The following is a 19,108-nucleotide window of genomic DNA, read 5'->3' as shown; positions in this document are numbered from 1 at the left end:
CTCCGAATAGTCACATTTACCTCCTTCATTTGCGACATTGCCGTCTTATGAAAATCCCCCTTCTCCTTTCAAAGCCAGTTTTTCCACCTGTTTGGAAAAGGATGACGAAAGTTTAAAATAAGCATGCCTATGTTCTGTATGCATGAATTGGTTTTGTGTTTTGGGTATGGGTTGTAAGAGAGGGAAGCTGACTCTGCCACTATCAAATGTTTCCTGATAGTGGACTTTCGTTGATGTCAATTTTAATGTTGTGTGATTTTTTTCTCCCCGAGTTACACTTGGCAAATGCAGAGTTTGGGCCCAGGTTGGGGGAGGGGTGGTGCATAGACTGTGCACTTAGAAAAGTTAATGACTCCTTCCTTTCTTTTCTTAGGGTCTACCAGGAAATCCAGGAGAAAGAGGACCTCCTGGTAAACCAGTATGTCACCTTATTATTCTAATGTCACCTGACCCTTCTAAGGTCATCTGACTCCTCTAATGTCACCTGACTCCTCTAATGTCACCTGACTCCTCTAATGTCACCTGACCCTTCTGATGTCACCTGACTCCTCTAATATCACCTGACCCTTCTGATGTCACCTGACTCCTCTGTCACCTGACTCCTCTAATGTCACCTGACTATTCTAGATGAGTGCTGACTATCTGACAGGGCTCCTTCAAGAAATTCAGAGACTTTAACGAGGGACAGAGGGAACTAATACGGGATGCTGGGATGACACAAGGGGAAGCCATTGCCGCCACTAGGCCTAAATAATATTTCCAGAGCCTCCTGGGAGCTAGAATAGTAAAAAAGGGAGCAGACTGAGCTTCAATTGTCGGGGTCAAAGCCATGACCACTAAGCTTGACCCTAGGCAGGAAGGGAGCAGCTGAGAAGCAGCCCTGGGTCTCCCCGTCTCCTGACAGTGCCTCCGAGTGGCCCAGGTGAGCCACAGGCCTGAGCAAGCCCGTCCGCGATACACTGCAGGGGCCCAGCTCCCGGGGCATATGGAGCATGGCAGAGAAGGATAAAACGTGAACCCAGGAGTTGAGAAAATGGAGACCAGCAGGACGCATTCCTAATGTGTCCATTCTCTACCCTTTTCTCAGTAATGTCAGCACCTCTTTGTACAGTGGCAGAATCTCCTCAGGGAGCCCCAAAAGATTTATCCAAGTAATCGGGCCAAGGATAGTTCCTGCATGGAAGGAAGGGAGTAGGTGAGCAGGGCTGTGGGCAGACGGGCTGGGCCAATTCGGGAGAAATCATTCCACTTAAAGGTGTGATCTGAGATGGGCGAGACAGTGGAAATCGAGACTGGGGAATTTCAGGCTTCAAGACCGAGTACGTAAGTTCCAGAAACCAAGACGCTCACCTGGGCAGAGGGTCTGGGGGCCACCTGTCCTTTGCAAGCCTGGCCTGTGACGTTTCAGACAAGGCCCTGAGGCCAGGGGCCTCTCTGAACTTGATCAACTTTCCTCCTTGCTCAGGTTGATGAGCACAGCACACCAGCTTGGGGGTGCCTGATGGTCTGGAAGGTTCTGGAACTTTCCACTGGGGACCTTCCAGTGGGATCAGTGACAAATCAAATGGCAGGTTAGGGAAAGTTGATCCCTTACCTCTTCTTACAGAGTCAGTAGCCAAATGAGCCTCAGAGACTCAGCTTTATCACCCAGGGTGCAAGGTACTGGTTGGGTGGAAGAGCAGGGCTCACAGCAGATTCCAAACCGCGTTCCCATTACCTGTGCTGAGTCTAGGCCTGGAAATGCACCTGCCGATAGGATTAAGTCTGCAGAGTCCAGCTGACAACATGGGCAAGCATGGTAGCCACACAGCTGGTCACCACAGGAAACGTCATTACTGAGAGAGCTCCTGAGGTGGAGGTGGGCGTGGGCCTCTAGATTCACTGGGCATGCTCCCCTGCAGATGCCCCAGGTGTGGCCCCGTGGCTCTGGGGGTCCCTCTGGACTCACCAGTCAGATGAGTCACTGCGCCGGGTCCCCAGTCCCACCCTGAAATGAGTCCCTGCAAGGACTCACAGAACACAGAAAAGCTGTTAAACTTGAAGTTTGAGCTCATGACAGCAAAAGGATGCAGATTAAAATCAGCAAAAGAAAGGAGCCTTTGTCGTAAAATTAATTTTGAAAAATCAGGAAAAGGGAAAGTTGTGTAGATCAGAGCCTAGGAAAGACCAGGCACAGGCTTCCAGTTGTCCTCTCCCTGTAAGACTCATGGACATTTTCTTATCCCAGAAACGAGGCATGACAACACGCATGGCACATTGCCAAGCAGGAGGCTCACCGAGCCTTGATGCCCGGTTTTTATTGGGGATCAGTCAGGTGGGCATGGGGTGCCCGGGTGACTGAGCTCTTTAGTCCCGGCTGTGCAGAGGTCGAACAGGCACCCTGTGGCCCCGGTGGGCCCTACTGTTGGCATAAACTGCCTGGTGTGGCCCGAACACCAGGTGGACAGAGGCAGGGCTCCGGGGTCGTCCCTGGGAACCAGGCAAGCTCCAGAGCCTTGCTCGGCATCCCCAGGCCTTGGCAGCCTCTTCCATAGCAGAACACGCATTCACGCCTCTGCAGGTAGAGACAGGGACCTGGGCTGTCTCTCCAGTGCTCCACAGCCCTCGGGAGAGCCACAGTTCCACTCCCAGGAACCCCCATCTTGAGTCAGGGTCTCTGGAAGCAGAGTCTGTGTGGGATTCTTGTGAGGGAGCGTTCCCAGGTGAAGATGCGAAGGATTGAGGGAAGGAGGCTGCAAGGGGGGCAGCTGGACAGAGGTGGACTCAGCTGACGCCCAGCCCCAGCCCCTCCTGCGGGGAGCTCTGGGGTGTGAGTGGCCTCTCAGACTTGTCCACCTGGAGTCGCCCACCTCTTTTGCCCCCTTGTTAGTTGGTCCCTGGCTGTGAGCTGCCCCAGGGGAGCGTGCAATCTCCCTGGTGTTTCCAGCCCTCATGGCAGCTGGGGGATGGGCTCACCAGCAAGCAAGGGCATGCACATGCCATGCCCCAGCACTCCTGCTACTGGCTCCTAAGTCTTCGGTCCAAATGCATGGTCTGCTGGGTGCAGCTGACCCCCAGGTGGAGGAGACCAGCCCCATGCATCTATGTCCACCTTCGTAAAGCTGCTGTCCCTGGCAAGCCCTGTTCCTTGGGTGTCTTGAGACAGTGAGGTGAACAGAAATGAGTCAGAACAAGGCATTTATCAAATTCTCTCCAGACCCTGAACCTGGACTGCAAATCCTCTCCCTGCTCTCTCCCTTCTGCCATGCTGTCTGACGGGGTTCACTCTAACGATGCACATAGCTCAAATGGCAGCATAAAAACATCCCAAATTATGCACTGCCAGCAGCTTGAAGATGTCCCATTGGAACAGCACAAACTCTGACTACCGTAAATTCCCGGGGCAAAAAATATGAGGCCTCAAAATAAGTGCCCTTTCCCTTTTCAGATTTTCAATAAATTAGTATGGAGAGGGGTGGCCCCCTCCCGAGGGTCTCCCAGAGATCCAGAGAGCACCTTGGCTTTGTCTCTGAAAACTGAGAATGAATTCTTGCTGCAGTGCCCGTAATTCCTTCAGCACCCCCAAATCTGAGTTAACCCAGCCCCAGTCTCTCAGCCCAGGGAGCGCCCGCATGGAAGACCCACCGTAAGCACAGCAGTCACTCGGGCAGACTTGTGACAGCCACGGAAGGAGGACGAAACCAGGCTCCAGGGCAAAGGGTGGACACGGTGCCCTTCACAGTTTTAGCCCCCATGATGCCGGACTCGAGCCACAGCTCATAATCCAGAACTCAAGTTTAATTGTGGCTGTGGGTGCCCCGTATCATAGACTTCCCTAGATGTTTTTAGGAGAAAATCTATTGCCTCTCTAAAGTGGCTTCACTGGTAGCACTCTTTTTTCTTTTTTTTGTTGCAAAATGTGTACGTTTGCAAAGTGGCACATTAATCTCCGGTTCTTACCTAGTGATTCCTCTTCCCCTTAGGCATCTGCCTTTTGGCTTCCACTTCCCTTTCAGTCTGCGCTCCTTGCCCTCAGCATGAAGCCAGCCTCCACCCTGTCTTCGACTCCAGGCTGGCCACAATTATAATAGCATACTTTCCAACTCAGGGTGGGTTTGGATTTGAATTCAGTGACTTGCAGACTACTACATGCTTTCAGATGCCTTGAAAAATTGCCCTGATTTCTGAAATCTCCTTTCCAGGATTAGAGACTATCATCCCGTAATGACAGATGTGGTTTAAGAGGCTATTTCACAGGAGAGCTGAAGAGACTTCTGAAATTCACACTAGGTTGTGAATGGCTGATAGCAAGTGCTGTTACCAACTGGGAAATCCCTGAGAGAGGGTCCTGTTCCCCCTTGCCCTGCACAGAACCCATGTGGCCTGTGGGTTTGAAGAGGGGAAAGAGACCACCAGGAGAAAAAGTTGAGACCAGAAAGGCTTGCCATAGTCAGGCCTGGCTGCAGGGCTGGTGTGTGTTGCGCTCAGTTTGGAATGCCACCCCCAGTGCAGGTGTCATCAGGTGTTGCCAGGTGTTGCCAAGTGTGCTTTACATGCGTGGAATACCTCTGTGTGTGCATGCATGGGTGCATATATTAATTCATTTTTACTTTGACAGGGCCCTTCTCTACCACTGTCTCCAGGGGACATAAATCTCTTAATTAAGGTAAAAACATAAAATCAGTTTGTTGATGGAGGGTTGGAGATGTCGGCAATAAGTACTTTTTTTGTCTGAGAAATGCCATGACAATTTTGATCACGATAGCAGCAACCTTGTTGAGACTGTTATGTGCTGGCAGTGCGTACGGTCGACACCATCCCGTGCGGCAGCTGCTGGCCATGTGTGCCAATTTCAATTTAAATTAGATACAGTCAAGCAGAAGTGAACCTCCGGCTCCCCGGGTGCACGGTCCACCCTCCTGGCATGCATGGACAGCAGCTCTGTCCTGGGCGGGCGGCTGCGGGGCCAAGGCTGTGGCTGCAGCTCGTCCAGGCTCTGCCCGACTCTGGGGAGGCTGCGGGCAAGGGGGGCGCGGCAGGCGGGCTTCGGGGATCTGCGTGGACTCGCAGCCCCTTCCGCTGTTTCTGCTTTAGAACCTGTCTTCAGTTGGGGTGGAGCCTGGCGCCGCATCTGGGGTCACGTCCTCATGTCTTGTGTTCTAAGAACAGCGCCTGCTCTGACGGGCACAGAGCACCTTGCTCGGGCAGGAGACCGGGGAGGGGAGAAGAAAGGAAACCTTCTCGGAAGCTGGGACTTTCACACTTGCGACACACGGAGGTGCCTATAGCTGTGCACTTTGTTTAAGAATGAGTGTTGCGACCCTTACTGCGTTTTATGACCAGAGGTTGTCTTTGTCACAGTAGAGGACGTGACGAGAGGCCACTGTCCCTGGCTCGGGGATTTGTTTACTGCAGGCGCCGATGGGCCTTGGTCATCTTAATCCTGTCACTCTGGGGGGATGGGGTTCGCGTCAGCCCTGCAGGTGACCCCTTGAGACGCCCCACTCTTCACGCCTCTGCGAGCAGGAGTTACTTCGGGCTCAGGAGTCACGGTCCTCGGCCACGGGACAGAGACCCTGTTTGGAGGCTGCAGTGGCGACTTCGGAACGGCTGGGAAGCCCAGGGGAGTCGTCGCCAGCCTGGGGACCCTGGTCCCACAGGGTGCCCTGACCTGTCCACCCGGTGGCCAGAAGCCCGCAGGTGGGCTTCGGGGGCCTGTAGGGCGCCGTCCTCCCTCGGCTGCCCTGCCTCGCGGGGGCATCTGCTGAGTCCTGCTGCACTGGCCTGGCCGGGGTGGCTGACAGAGCTGCCGAGAAGGCATCTTTTATTGCAGAAGACTCGCCTCTGGCCTGGGGAGCTTTATCGCTTCATTCATCTTGTTCTGGTGACTGGACCCCGCTGGGTCGAGTCCGTGTCCTCAGAGGCTCTGTCCGATGAGCTTCCAGAGCTGCTGCGTGCCCAGCACCGTGACCCCGAGGACACCTCCGTCACGGGGCTCTGCCGCCTGTCTGTCCCGAGCGACCCTGCCGGTGGGACTTTACTCTCTGCGTTGCACAGGTGGGGCTCAAGCGCACGTGTCCCTGGCACTACTTGTTCGAGGCTCTGGAGCTGGTGGAGGCAGAGCCGCGGCCCTCACGCTGCTCCACAGAGCCACACTCGCCTCGCTGTGGAGACGGAGCCGGGGCCCTCCGGACGGCGGCAGGAGGGAGCCCGGCACAGCATTAGAGGCCACGACACGGTCCTCCCAGAGGAAGGGGTCACATGGCCCAGCGAGAGGTCGGATGACATGACCTGGAGCTTATTTCCATCCTGAGAAAAAGCGATTGCCTCTCTTCCACATGCAACACCGCAGCCTGTCGCATTGGATGGGCATTTTTCTGAGCATTTATGTCGTGCACACAAGCACACTGCACATGGCCCAGCAAAGTAGGTTTGCTGAAAATATCTCAACCGAAAGAGAAGTACAGACCTGAAGGGAACCAACACTTACAGGTTAGATACAACGACCCCTGCGGCATGCTCGGCGCCCGGCGTGCATGATTTCCCTTAAATCCCACAGCGATCTCCTAAGGAAGGAGACAGCCCTACGAGCACATAAGGAAATGCACCCGGGAGATTAAGTGACTTGCCTGGGCTTCCCCAGAGAGCCGAGGAAGAGCACGGCGGCAACCTCGGGAGGAAGGCAGCTCAAAGCACCACAGCAGGCGTCGCAGCTGAAATCCCTTATGCCCTCGCCACCTACGAGGCCCTGGGTCCGGCCCTTTCCATTCATGAGCTCGTTAGTTTCTTCCAAGCCCTGGAGGGTCCCACTTCACAGGCAGGGAGGTTGAGGCTCCGAGAGGCGAGGCCGTGCCCCCAGCAGGCAGTAGCATCACTGTGGGCTGCACAAGCTCGTCTAGTTGGAAGCAGAGTGCTGCTCGGTCTCCTGGCGATGGGAGACGGTGTGGAGCGCCCGGCAGGGACCGCGGCTGCTCTCTGAAAGCCTGGTCTTCCTGAGCAGACCTGCACTGAGCCTGCGGCTGAGGCAGATCAGGCTAGGATCCAGCCCTGCTAGGAACCCACAAGAAACAGGAGAGAAGCGCAACTTTGTGGGACTTGTTTCCAGCCCCTTTCTGCTGCGGGTTCCATCGCAGAGGGGCCTCCATTGCTGGTGCTTTGCCCCTGTCCATCAGAAGCTCAGTGGCCAGAATGCCTGCTGCCCCCAGGCCAGTTCAGCTCCCCGCCCTCCACTCTCACAGTGACCCACACACCTCATTTTAGAGGGCTGCACACAGAGCCGGAGGTGTGGTGAGTCCTTCCCAGCTCATTGCCCCGACACAGTTTCCTGCCTTCATTCACCCTGGCCACACGGACCCTCGTGTTAGCAGGTCCCACCATCCTGCCTCCTAACCGGCCACAGGAGAAGGTGGCCCAGGAAACCGAAAGGGCAGGTGGTCAGCTGGTCAGAGCATTTGTCTGCTGAGCTCACACTCTGTGGCAGACTATTTGCTACGAATTGGGCATAAAAAAGAGAAACCAACTGCACGCTTCCCTCTGAGAGAGCTCAGTCTTCCTGCCCGGCGTGGAGCGGGAAAGGGTTATAAACTCATCAGTTCGGCAGGGAGGCGAGTGCTTCGGCCCTGGGACTCCTGGGGTTCTTGAGGGCCCCATCCAGAGTGTCGCACAAGCGAAGGGAAGTGGGCCATTCACAGTTGCTCTTGTGATGGAAAAACTCTGTGTCTTCAAATAGAGACCGAGATGGATACCAACGGGCCTCAAGCTCCAACTCACTGAGATAGTAAAATAAGCGCAGCTTCCACTGTCTTTGCTGATCAGTCTGGCGGCACGCACAAGAGATAGTAGCTGGCCCATTTCTTTTGTGTCATCTGACGCCTCTTGACCGTGAGCTCTTTCAGGCTGCACCTCGCGGTGGCCTCAGAGCTTCATGCAGAGTACGTGTTGAGCCCTTTTTTGGTGAGTGAGTGAAAGCGTGAATAAATGCATTGATAAAAGCTAAACGTACTAGTTATTGTCTGTCCTTCTTCTCTGACACTAGTCTAAAGGCCGTATGTGTATGACCTCGTTTGCCTCATAGCACGGGAAGGGCAGGAGGGCGGGAGGACGGGAGGGCGGACAGAGGCTGGGGAGTAGGGCCTGGAAGCCACCCACGGCACTGGGCATGTGAGATGGACTCGAGTTTACCTGGTCCCATGTCCTACCTGGTAAGATCTTGAGAGGACACAACAAGTTAGAAAGAACTTTAAATTCACCCCAGCAACAGCTCTTACCTGCCACAGGGAAGTAGAGGAAAGCTCGATTCTGGGACCCTTACTGAGTGCCTGTCTTGGGCAAAGAGCAGCCATGGGAAAGTCAGAGCTGGAGAAGGTTCTGCGGTGCACACCTGCTGCCCCCTTCTCTCTGCTTCTTGTGCAGAATACCTCTTCCTCAGGGAGATGAGAGCACAGAGAGAGCTCACCTCCAGCTCTGTCTCTAGCCCCTGTGATGTGCATGCTGCTTTTAGCAGTACTAAATGCTTCATCCAGTTTGCACTTAGTGTTTTCAGATGCTCACAGGTGTTGATATTGGACTTTTGACATCATTTTCTTGGGTCACACTCCTGCAGTCTGGCAGGTCAAGAGAGAAGTGAGATAATACTCCTGATATATCAGGTTTGATATATGACTTTCAATTAAGATTGTGAAAATGTAAAGATTGACACAAAAGAGTTGGAGTCCTGACAAAACCCACTTGTTTGCTTTGCCATCCTCCTGTCTGGAGCCCATTGCTTTACGAGCCTCTTATTTCGTCATGTTTGTCCTCTCTCGTTCTCTCTCAGGACGTGTGCAGCGACTGCCCTCCAGGTCCCCCAGGCCTCCCTGGTCTGCCAGGTTTTAAGGGGGACAAAGGTCTCCCAGGAAAACCAGGAGGAGAAGGCACTGAAGGGAAAAAGGTAAGGAGAAAAGGGAAAACGTAGTGTTTATCGTTGCAATGGAATATATCATCCCTGAGATCCCGCAGTAATCCTCCAAGATGTGTGCAGGCTTTGGGGGGTTAAAGATATCCAGGAAACCTTGCGTTGGGGAGCACAGTGCTGGAAGTGGTGAAAACTGGGCACCGATGGACCTCTGTCACTGTAAGACGTTGACATGACGTTCCAACACCTTGCAATGTCTAGAAGCGCCTAATCATTCATTCCTCCTTCCTTCCCTCGCTTCCACCTTCCTTCCCTATTTCTCTCCGCCTTCTAACTTTCATCCTTCCAAGTGGTCACAAACCATATGCACGCGTGTGTACACATGCACGTGTGTATAATGTACATGTGCACGCACATGCCTGTGTGTGAATCCATATACATGTGGACAGAAGTCTGCATTATGCAGCTTATGTATAAATATTTATGATGAGATGCTCTAAAATTCAGACCTTCTTTTCTTATTGCAGCAAGTCTCCTCTGCTTGACGTCATTTGTTGTCTATCATTACGGCTCAAACTGCTCCTAAACTGTCTTAAAACCACACACATTCATCATCTTACCATTTCAGAAGGGTGGGGATGAGGGAGTGGACTACCAGGGTGTGCCCGCTTGTCCTGTGAATGCACACTCACACTCAGCACCCCCTCTTGTCCCGTGAATGCACACTCACACTAGCACCCCCGCTTGTCCCGTGAATGCACACTCACACTCAGCACCCCCACTTGTCCCGTGAATGCACACTCACATTCAGCACCTCCGCTTGCCCCGTAAATGCACACTCACACTCAGTACTTCTGCTTGTCCCATGAATGCACACTCACACTAGCACCCCCGCTTGTCCCATGAACACACACTCATACTCAGCACCCCCACTTGTCCTGTGAATGCACACTCACACTCAGCACCCCCACTTGTCCCATGAATGCCCCTTCACACTCAGCACCCCCTCTTGTCCCATGAATGCACACTCACACTCAGTACTTCTGCTTGTCCCATGAATGCACACTCACAGTTAGCACCCCCACTTGTCCCATGAACACACACTCACACTCAGAACCCCCACTTGTCCCATGAATGCACCTTCACACTCAGCACACCCTCTTGTCCCATGAATACATACTCACACTCAGCACCCCCACTTGTTCCATGAATGCACATTCACACTCAGCACCCCCTCTTGTCCCATGAGTGCACACTCACACTCAACACCCCCTCTTGTCCCATGAATGCACCTTCACACTCAGCACACCCTCTTGTCCCATGAATACATACTCACACTCAGCACCCCCACTTGTTCCATGAATGCACATTCACACTCAGCACCCCCTCTTGTCCCATGAGTGCACACTCACACTCAGCAACCCCTCTTGTCCCATGAATGCACACTCCCGATCTCTTGGGAGGTGGCCCTCGTGCTGTCAGCTGGCACTGGGGTCACCTTCAGGTTGGGCGGCTGCAGGTCCCCTTCCTGGCCGCTGACCATTGAAGACCAACTCTGCACCATGTGGGCTGCCCGATGTGCTAGAGACATGACATCTGGCTTCCCTAATGAGGGTGTGGTGTAGTCAGAGAGGGTGGGAGACAGACAGACAGACAGGTGTGTTAAGGTGGAGGCCACATTTTTATACCCTAATCTCAGAAGTGGCACCTGTTACTCCTGCCACAGAGACCAGCCCTGCTGCAAATTGAAAGGCACTGCCGAGGATAACGTTAGGAGACCAAAGAGGCTGTCCTGGGGATGGTGGTCACCCCATTACCCCCTTGGCTGTGGGCTGTGCCTCTAGATGCACACTCACACTAGCACCCCCACTTGTCCTGTAAATACACACTCATGCTCAGCACCCCCGCTTGTCCTGTGGATACACTCATACTAGCACCCCCACTTGTCCTGTGGATGAACACTCATACTCAGCACCTCCGCCTGTCCTGTGGTTGCACACTCACAGTCAGCGCCCCCACTTGCCTCATGAATGCACACTTACACTCAGTGTCTCACTTGCTTATGACACCCCTTGCCGGACATGTCAGGGGATATCAGAGAGTAGGTGTGCACGTGGGGCAGCGTGCAGTGAGTCTCGTTGTGACACCTGGACATGTGTCCTGATTTTCTCTCTTTGCGCTACAGGGCGATTCTGGGCCCAGAGGTTCCCCAGGCTCCCCAGGGATTGCTGGACCCCAGGTCAGTGAGATTCCAGGAATGTTTCTGTGCATCTGCTCTGCTCATTGTTTCATAGACATTGGAGAAAGGGGGAAATCTGGCAGAAAGCGTCGTGGTTTTAAAATGAGAAACCCACATTCACTGTCACTGGTGGACCTTAGTGGGCTTGGACCGGTCCCTGCAGCCTGTTGAGCTCAGGTCACTGGTCTGCGAGTGCCTGAGAGAGCCAAAGTATGAAGTGAGCTGCGGGGTGGAGTGTGTCACGCCCGGGTGAGGTCTGAGCCCTGGGGCAGGCATCGTTGTGTCCGGCCCACGGTGGAGTCATGGCAGGGCCCTTGACCAATCTGGGCTCACATTCACCAACCAGGAAAGATGGGGTGTGTTGAATGGGGTGGTGGGGCGATAAGGAGAGTCACGTCAACTGAAACACATCACCAGGAAAGTGGAGAATGAGTGCACGTGACTGTGTGGGCACTCCTGTTAGTGGGGAGACCTTCTCTGTGGTCTCACGAAGCTGCACACGCTGGCCTGGATGTGCTCAGCCACAGGGCAGGCCGGGAGCAGCTTTGGCTCTGGGCAGGGGCTGAGCTGACCTCACGCCTGTGCTCGCCTCCTGCCATCCATGCTTCCTCGGGGAGAGGGGCTTCCCTGACACCCTGAGCTCCCCGTGCTGCTGACCCCCATCCCTGGGGACAGGTTGTGCCCCGCCTTGGGAGCAGGCTGTGTACCTCTTTACTTGGGAACAGGCTGTGGCCTGACTGGACATGGCATCTGGAGCTCCAGTGCCTGCCCTTGGCAGGAATTCCAGCACCGCCCTGTGGTCTGGGGACAGCCTGGTCACCTCTGTGCCCTCGGCCGCCTGCTGCCCACGGGTGTGTGAGAGCCGTGACCTGGTGGGCTTGTGGAGGTGCTGTCCTGAGTGCAGTCAGCCAAGGTGTGGTCAACGCTGGCCTTGCTGTGAGCCGTATCGGGTCAGCTCACGCTACCTTCTCACCCCAGGCTGCAGCAAAGTGATGAGATTTTAGGGTGACGTGCTGCAGCCGCACACGCAGTGCTGTGGCTCCATGCGGGGCAGGACATCACGTTTTAAGTGCGGGCAGGAGCTGGCCCACACCGGCGCCTCACCCCCTCGCTGACCCTTCCCGGACCGTTGGGACCTGTCCTTATGTCAGAGTTTGGTATTTTGTCTATCTCATAATTTTTCACAGTACCTTAGACTTTTTGACTATTGGCTTGGTATCTTGGCCCTGCGTCCTTGGTGCCCCTCGCCTCTGGGGACACTGCCCTGAAGGGGATGATGCTGAAGGAGGCGGCCAGGGAAAGGGAGTGGAGGCCATGCCCCAGGTGACCCGCAGCCCATGGGGCCCTGTGAGGGGACAGGCCAACGCTGCTCCAAGCTGCCGCCCCAGGGATTGGGGGGCAGGGTCTGGGCAGGGCTGGGCGGGGCTGAACAGGGGTCCTGTGGTGGGGGGACAGGCCGACACCCTCTGGGCCACAGCTCCCAGGGCCTCGGGCTGTGGCTGCAGGTGCGGGAAATCTCCCGTCCCGCTGCCTCCACAGGTGTGAGGTTCAGGCAGAGACAGAGGCCAGAAAGGACAGACGAGATGCGGGGACCGAAAAGCCACTGCACAGCAATAGTCTGCAGGGCAGGGGCAGCCTGGGATGCCTCAGTTCTTCCAGCCTCCAGGCTGAGGCAGGTTGTGGCTTCAGCACAGCCTGGAGTGACCTTTGCTGTCACCTTCCTGATGCAGAAACGACACATTCAGAGAAGCGAAGGAAATCGATGAACCAGATGCGGCACTTCCCCCCGAGTGCTGGGGCTTGGCCCTTATAATTCAGGCCAAGTGGGCTTTATGCCTTTCAATACTCAGAAGAAGCCAAAGCAAGCTCCGATCGAGGGAAAGAACAGCAGAGACAGGCGTCTGAAAGTCAGGCTTCTAGTTTCAACCTGGGAGTCCTTGTGGGGCTCTCGAGTAGCTCCTGAGGGCTGGGGGTCCACCCTGCGTGTAGCCCACCTGGGGTTTGCACGTGTGGATGGGGCATCGAATGCTCCAGGGGCCGAGGGGAAGACTTGATGCTTCGTAAAGTCATTCCTTACTGTCTCACCTTGCAGATGGGAAGACAGAGGGGTAGCAAGTTAAGATCCCCATCCTAGGTGCTGTAAAGGAGACTGATCCCTGCTAGCACACCTCCAGGGTCCACGCTAGGTGGTCTTGCTGTGGACAAAGACTGTGGGCTTTTGCCGGAGGTGCTCCGTGACCAATTCCTGAGACACGGGGGTTTCAAAGACGAAAGTTGATTGCTAGGTGGGAAGCAGAGGTTCATATGGCCTAGTGGCCAAAGAAGCTGCTGTCTCCCCAAATTGAGCAACTCTGATAGTTTTATGGCATTAACAGATGGGCAGGTTTAGGGAGCCTCCTTTAGTGCCATCCCCCTCAGGGCATTGTCGCCAGAGGCAGGGGGCACCAAGGATGCAGGGCCAAGATACCAAGGCAGTAGTTAAAAAGTCTAAAGTAATGTGAAAAATTACGAGATAGACAAATTACCAATACAGTGGGCCCAGATGATGCGATTAGAGGGGACGGGATGACGGAGCCTGTGCAGACTGATGACGAGCTTGGTCACAGGACATAAGGAAGAAAATGGTGGCCTCGTGTGATGGTGGGCGGGATTTTTAGTATTGTAATGAGGTCCAGGAGACTTGTGGGTTGAAGTCTAAGCTCCTGTGCTCGTCCGGTGGGCCCACCTTGGTTAGACCCAGCGTCAGTTATAAAGATAGCTTTGGACTTGGGGTGGGTTAGTCCCAGGCTGGCCCAAGACCCTTCATGGATAAACATCAGGATGGTCTTCAGTCACCACAAGACTCCAAAGTTGAAAACCTGGATAACTGGGCACAAGTGAGGGGCAGTCACAAGAATTTTACAATCACAGGGGCACAAGATAAAGGTTATGCAACTGTTACCAGAGATCAGAGCAGCCGGATTGCTGTTCAGAGGTCTCAGGTCATTCCCTCTGTCCACTCCAATAAACCAGAAAGTGGGAAGGAGCGTCTGTATGATGGTTCAGCACCGCACTCACCCCTTAGACCCTAACTTCTCTGTCACAGCATCATGCCATACTTCTGGGGACACCAGAAGAGCCTGAGAGAGGCTGGAGGCCGTCAGGAGCTGTGCCCGCCCCGGCCCCGCCTCTAGAGTGGGTTTTGCTCCCTAGGCCCAGGGCTTGGGCAGTTTGTGGACGTCCCAGCCTCAGTCTCTCCTTTTAGAGGACGAGAGCTTGAACCTGTTCAGTCACAGTCCCCACTGGGAGAGTCACAGGCCCTCTGGGAGAGTCGCAGAGATGAAGTTTCGGCTCTGCCTCAACTATTCGTGAACCCCTTGAGAGAACCGTGGTTTGGTGGTTCTTCAAAGACCCCCATCGTAGAGGAGCCCCTGGTACAAACGTGACCTCTAAATAGCTGTCACTCTGTCCCCAAGGCCAGATGCTGTGCTTGGCACATCAATAAGTTTTCTAAGAGAACTGAACTACTACTAATCTCTCTGGAATAGAAACTCCAGGTGTGCAGGACTCTTCATCCCTTTTGTTGATTTTTGTACCCCAATTCACAGGCAGGTGTCTGGCACATGACTGACAGGGTGAACCCAAGTGTCCTGACCATAAATAAATCTAGTGCTTTTTACATTATAAACCAATGAAAGGAAACTGTGGCCTAGGATAATAACCAGAAAGCAACTTGGGCAGGGGAGACAGCATGGATACTTGGGAATTAGACAGACATGACTGAAATCGGTTCCAGACCTTACTTTCTATTTGCTTTGTGCTCTCAGCCAAGTGACTTTGCCTCTCTGGTCTTCAGATTTCTTATCTGTGCTCTGTGATAAAAATCCCTACTTCATTGGGTAGTCTTCCTAGTTAAAAGAGAGTGCCCACACATTAAATACTTTCTGGATCTGTGCAGGACAGAAATAAATAAATAAATACATGAAAAGGGATCCTATGTGGAGAGCTTGGCTGAGTCTCAGCACATAGTGGGGGCTCTGTGGGACATGGGCGCTGTCTTGCTTTGCCCCTGGCTGTTGCCGGGTAGGGAAAGGAGACAGTGGTGGAGGTCCTAGAGTGGTTGACGTTTTCCTTATTGTGAGAGAAGAGTTGAAACCACTCTAAGTCCAGACTGAGAACTGGGATTTGAATGGAAACCATTTACCCTTAAGTGAAGTTGCCCATATATCAGGGAAGCAGCTGCTGGTCTGCGTCACTTCTCACTGCGATTGGGAAGTGGCCTGCAGAGACTGCCCTAACATTATAGAAGTACACGCAGAGATGTTGACACAGATATCTTCCTCTCTGACCCCACTTTTTTCCTTCTCTAAACTATGGAATTTGGCCCTTACAGGCATTAGTTCACGTAACCCTTCCAGGGTATCACAGGGAGGTGGGGAGGGGGGTGACCTGCTGATGCAGCAGAACAACGTGGATTGGAGGGGCTGGGCTCAACATTTCCACGAGGCTTGAGAGCTGAAGGACCCCATACAGTGACCTGCCTCCATCTTTGCTTTACTGGATGAACGAACTGGGATCAGAGAGGGGATGTGACCTGCCCGAGGATGCAAAGATGAGGGATGATGGACCTGGAACTACTTCCAAGAACTTATTTTACTGCGTAGATGTTCTTTAAAAGGCACTGGGGTGCATGGGTGGTTCAGTGGTGGAATGCGCTCGCCTTGCATGCCTGAGATCCAGGTTTGATTCCTGGACCCCCCAAAAATGGAACTGAAATGTTTTTGTTTTATACCATTTCACTAAGATACATTTGTTAACACAGTCCATGCAGAGCCAAATAGGGTAACACTTTGGAATCTTTGAATGTTACTTTCAGGATTAATCTAGACAAATATCTTTGGTAGATTGTACACCCTAACTGTTTTGATAAAGACAGTAGTGAAGGTGATGGTGGTAGTAGTGTGATGATGAGAGTGCTGCTGCCCGGTGGTGATGGCTGTGCTGGCAGTGGTGATGGTGACGGTGGTGATGATGAAGATGGTGTTGATGGTGACGATGAGGGTGGTGATGGTGAGGATGGTGATGATGGCGACGATGAGGATGGTGATGACAATGGTGATGATGGTGGTGATGGTGATGATGATGGTGGTGATGGTGATGGTGATGATGATGTTGATGGTGATGATGGTAATGGTGATGATGTTGATGGTGATGATGGTGATGGTGGTGATGGTGATGATGGTGATGGTGATGGTGATGGTGATGGTGATGGTGGTGATGGTGACAATCAGGAGGAAGACGATAGTTAATGTTTATCGAGTTGACTGGGAGGCCATGCCTGTTCTAAGGACTTTGTGCATTGTGAATAGTTCAGTCCTCACCACTTCATGATGAAGGTTCTGTTGTTATTATCCCCATTTTAGAAGTAAAGGAACAGAGAGTTGAAACACTTTGCCCAGTGACATATAGTAAATGACAAAGCCATGATTCAAAACCAAAATAATAGAAAATAACAATTATAATTAGTATTTATTGAGCTCTTACTATGTTGTGAGGTCTACACTGTTTCCCATATATTATCTGATCGTATTCTCCCAACATCTCACAGTTTAGGCATCATTATTTGTTCTATTTTGTAGATAAAGCATGACAACTCTAAGAATTTCTGTGACTCTCCCCAGTCCCCACAGCTAATTGAGGGAGGGAGCCCACCGTGCAGTGCAGCCCCCATCCAGCTCCATCTTACCTTCGCCATCTTCCTCACCCCACATCCCCTCCCAGCCCCAGGGATTCTGTGTTGGTGTAGCCTTCACGCCTTCCCCTTGCACGCCGACTCCTCTTAACTGAATCCCCTCTGTCTAGCCTGGACCTGCTAGTCTGCCCTGCCCTGCAGCCAGGCAGCCCTTCAAAACTTAAACCAGTCCACATCCTCTTCACAGTGTCTAGCGCCTACACCTCAGTCCAGATTCAGGCATTGGCATAAAAGGCTCTCAAAGAACTGCCTCTGGCTCATTTCCCACCCCACCCCCTCCAGCAGCACCCCACAACCCAGTTAAGCCACTGCACTGGGCCTTGCTGTTTCTGTCTGCTGCCACCGTGCGTGGTCCAGCAGGAGCTTGATAAGTATCTGATGAAAAATGAATGAATGGATGTGTGCATGCATGAACATGTTTTTCTTTTGCAATGGCATTCTGGTAAAATCCTCAGTGACTTGTCATTCATCCTTTCTTTCTTTTATTTTCTTCCAAGGGAAGTAAAGGAGAGCCTGGTGCAGATGGTGAAATGGGACAGAAAGGTGATCAGGTAAAAAAAAAAAATAAAACTAATTTATTTGTCATGAGCCAGTCTCCCTGAAGAACTATCACTGTTCTCATGCGTAGCTTCCGTTCTGCATTTCTGACGTCATTCCTCGTCTCTGCCTGCAGTAGGGATTCTGTGTTTCGTGCTTTCTATCTTGATAGTTCTGATTCATTGTCACTCCTCCCCGCCCCCTCCTCATCCCACAATTATCTGAAAAGCCTGCCTTGTCTTTTATTTTGGATGCTTATCCTGAGAGCTTCCTGCTCACTGAAGAGGCAGGCATCATTCCCAACGCCTCTGCCTTCCTCTCGCCCTCCCAGCTCCAGTGCCTGTGGTGTGGGGTGAAAGTGTCCCAGAGCCGCTGCTCTCATGAGCCCCGGCTGCCCGCGGACCCCTCCCCGTCCCTCCCCTGGACTCCACTCAGGATGGTGCAGATGGGGCTTCTACACAGGCTTGAATGCGATGCTCAGCTGAAGTCCATAACCACATTTGGAAAAGAATGCGATTATAAAAACGCATTTTGTAAAATCGAGTTGATGGTGGCAATAAACTCTCCGCTGAGTGTTAGAGATTGAGTTTTTCAGGAGCAGCGAAGGTGGAGGGCAGGGAAACCAGGTCTTTTTGGTGGTTTGTTTTTTTAACATTCTGTACAAAGCTTAATTTTGGATGCCTTACACTTTGTATTTCAGCTTTTTTGGTTCACTTCCCCCTGTACTGTGGAAACGAGCCTCCTCCCAGAGAGAAATGAACCTCTTTCCTAAAATAACTCCCTATTGTTACTGTTACTCAACCATTTCCATTGTGAGTGTGAATTTATTTGCGTTAAAGGTTTTGTTATGGAGCATTTCCAATACACATAAAAGGGAGTGTTTAAAATGCGCCCTCACGCACCCCATGGTCACTGCAGCATCACTTGCCATGGCGGTTTTGGTCTTATCCAATCCCCAACCTCCTCCCCCTCCCTCCACCCACATTATTTTGAAGCAAATCCGTTTTGAGGATGTATTTATTTTTGTAGATGTCAGATATGCCCTCAACCTTTAAAGCACCAGCGAGACGTAAAACGAGTCCCTTTGGCAGTTGGTGTCTTTACCCAAACTTGTTAGTGGGGCTCAGAGGTGGACTCTGGGTGGCTGTGATCTCGTCGCCTGAGGTTTGACATTGCACAGAGCAGAAAGCTTTTATAAGTCACTTCTAAGACGTGTCCCCCGTGTTCTCCTAGGGCCACCCTGGAGTTCCCGGCTTCGTGGGGCCCCCAGGAGACCCTGGGCCACCGGTAAGCCAACATCTAACCCCCTCCGCTAGCACCGGCCTGGGCTCGCAGATGATTCCGGGTGGAAATTCCCTTTCAAGGGATGGCCTGGTACCTGAACGGCACACGCAGGCCACAAGGGGAGGCTGGCCGGGGCCTGCCGCCGTGGGGGGCTGTAGGAGGACAGTGCTGTGGGACCAGGCGGCGCTGGCCAGGACTGACAGTCTTGCTGAAGTGTTTACTGGCTTGGGGGTTGGAAGCCACGGGGGCATTTCAAGATTAGGGTGGCAGGTGAAGAATGGAAGCCACTTTCCTCTCCATAGGAGCCCGTCCATGGCGAGAAGCCGTCAGTGCCTTGAGGGCATCAGCACAATTTCCCTGGGTTTGCTGTGGTCAGTGACAGTAGCAACAGTGCTGTATGTATTGTTATTCTTTACGATTTCTACAGTCTATTGGTTACTGTTCC

General features: G+C 53.0%; 1 protein-coding gene across 1 annotated transcript in view; it reads left to right on the top strand.

Annotated features, from left to right (window-relative positions):
• The window catches only part of COL22A1 (collagen type XXII alpha 1 chain), a 259,058-nt gene that overhangs the window by 207,287 nt on the left and 32,663 nt on the right, over positions 1 to 19,108 (top strand). Inside the window, exons 43-48 of the mRNA XM_077163316.1 lie at positions 374 to 418; positions 4,598 to 4,645; positions 8,795 to 8,908; positions 11,058 to 11,111; positions 17,340 to 17,393; positions 18,613 to 18,666. Of these exons, the coding sequence (XP_077019431.1) occupies positions 374 to 418; positions 4,598 to 4,645; positions 8,795 to 8,908; positions 11,058 to 11,111; positions 17,340 to 17,393; positions 18,613 to 18,666 (369 nt within the window). The remainder of the gene's footprint in view (positions 1 to 373; positions 419 to 4,597; positions 4,646 to 8,794; positions 8,909 to 11,057; positions 11,112 to 17,339; positions 17,394 to 18,612; positions 18,667 to 19,108) is intronic.

This window comes from Tamandua tetradactyla, chromosome 6 (genome assembly GCF_023851605.1).
Source record: "Tamandua tetradactyla isolate mTamTet1 chromosome 6, mTamTet1.pri, whole genome shotgun sequence".
NCBI lineage: Eukaryota > Metazoa > Chordata > Mammalia > Pilosa > Myrmecophagidae > Tamandua > Tamandua tetradactyla.
Note: the sequence above shows the minus strand (reverse complement) of the source record. Positions and strands in the feature narration are given on the sequence as shown.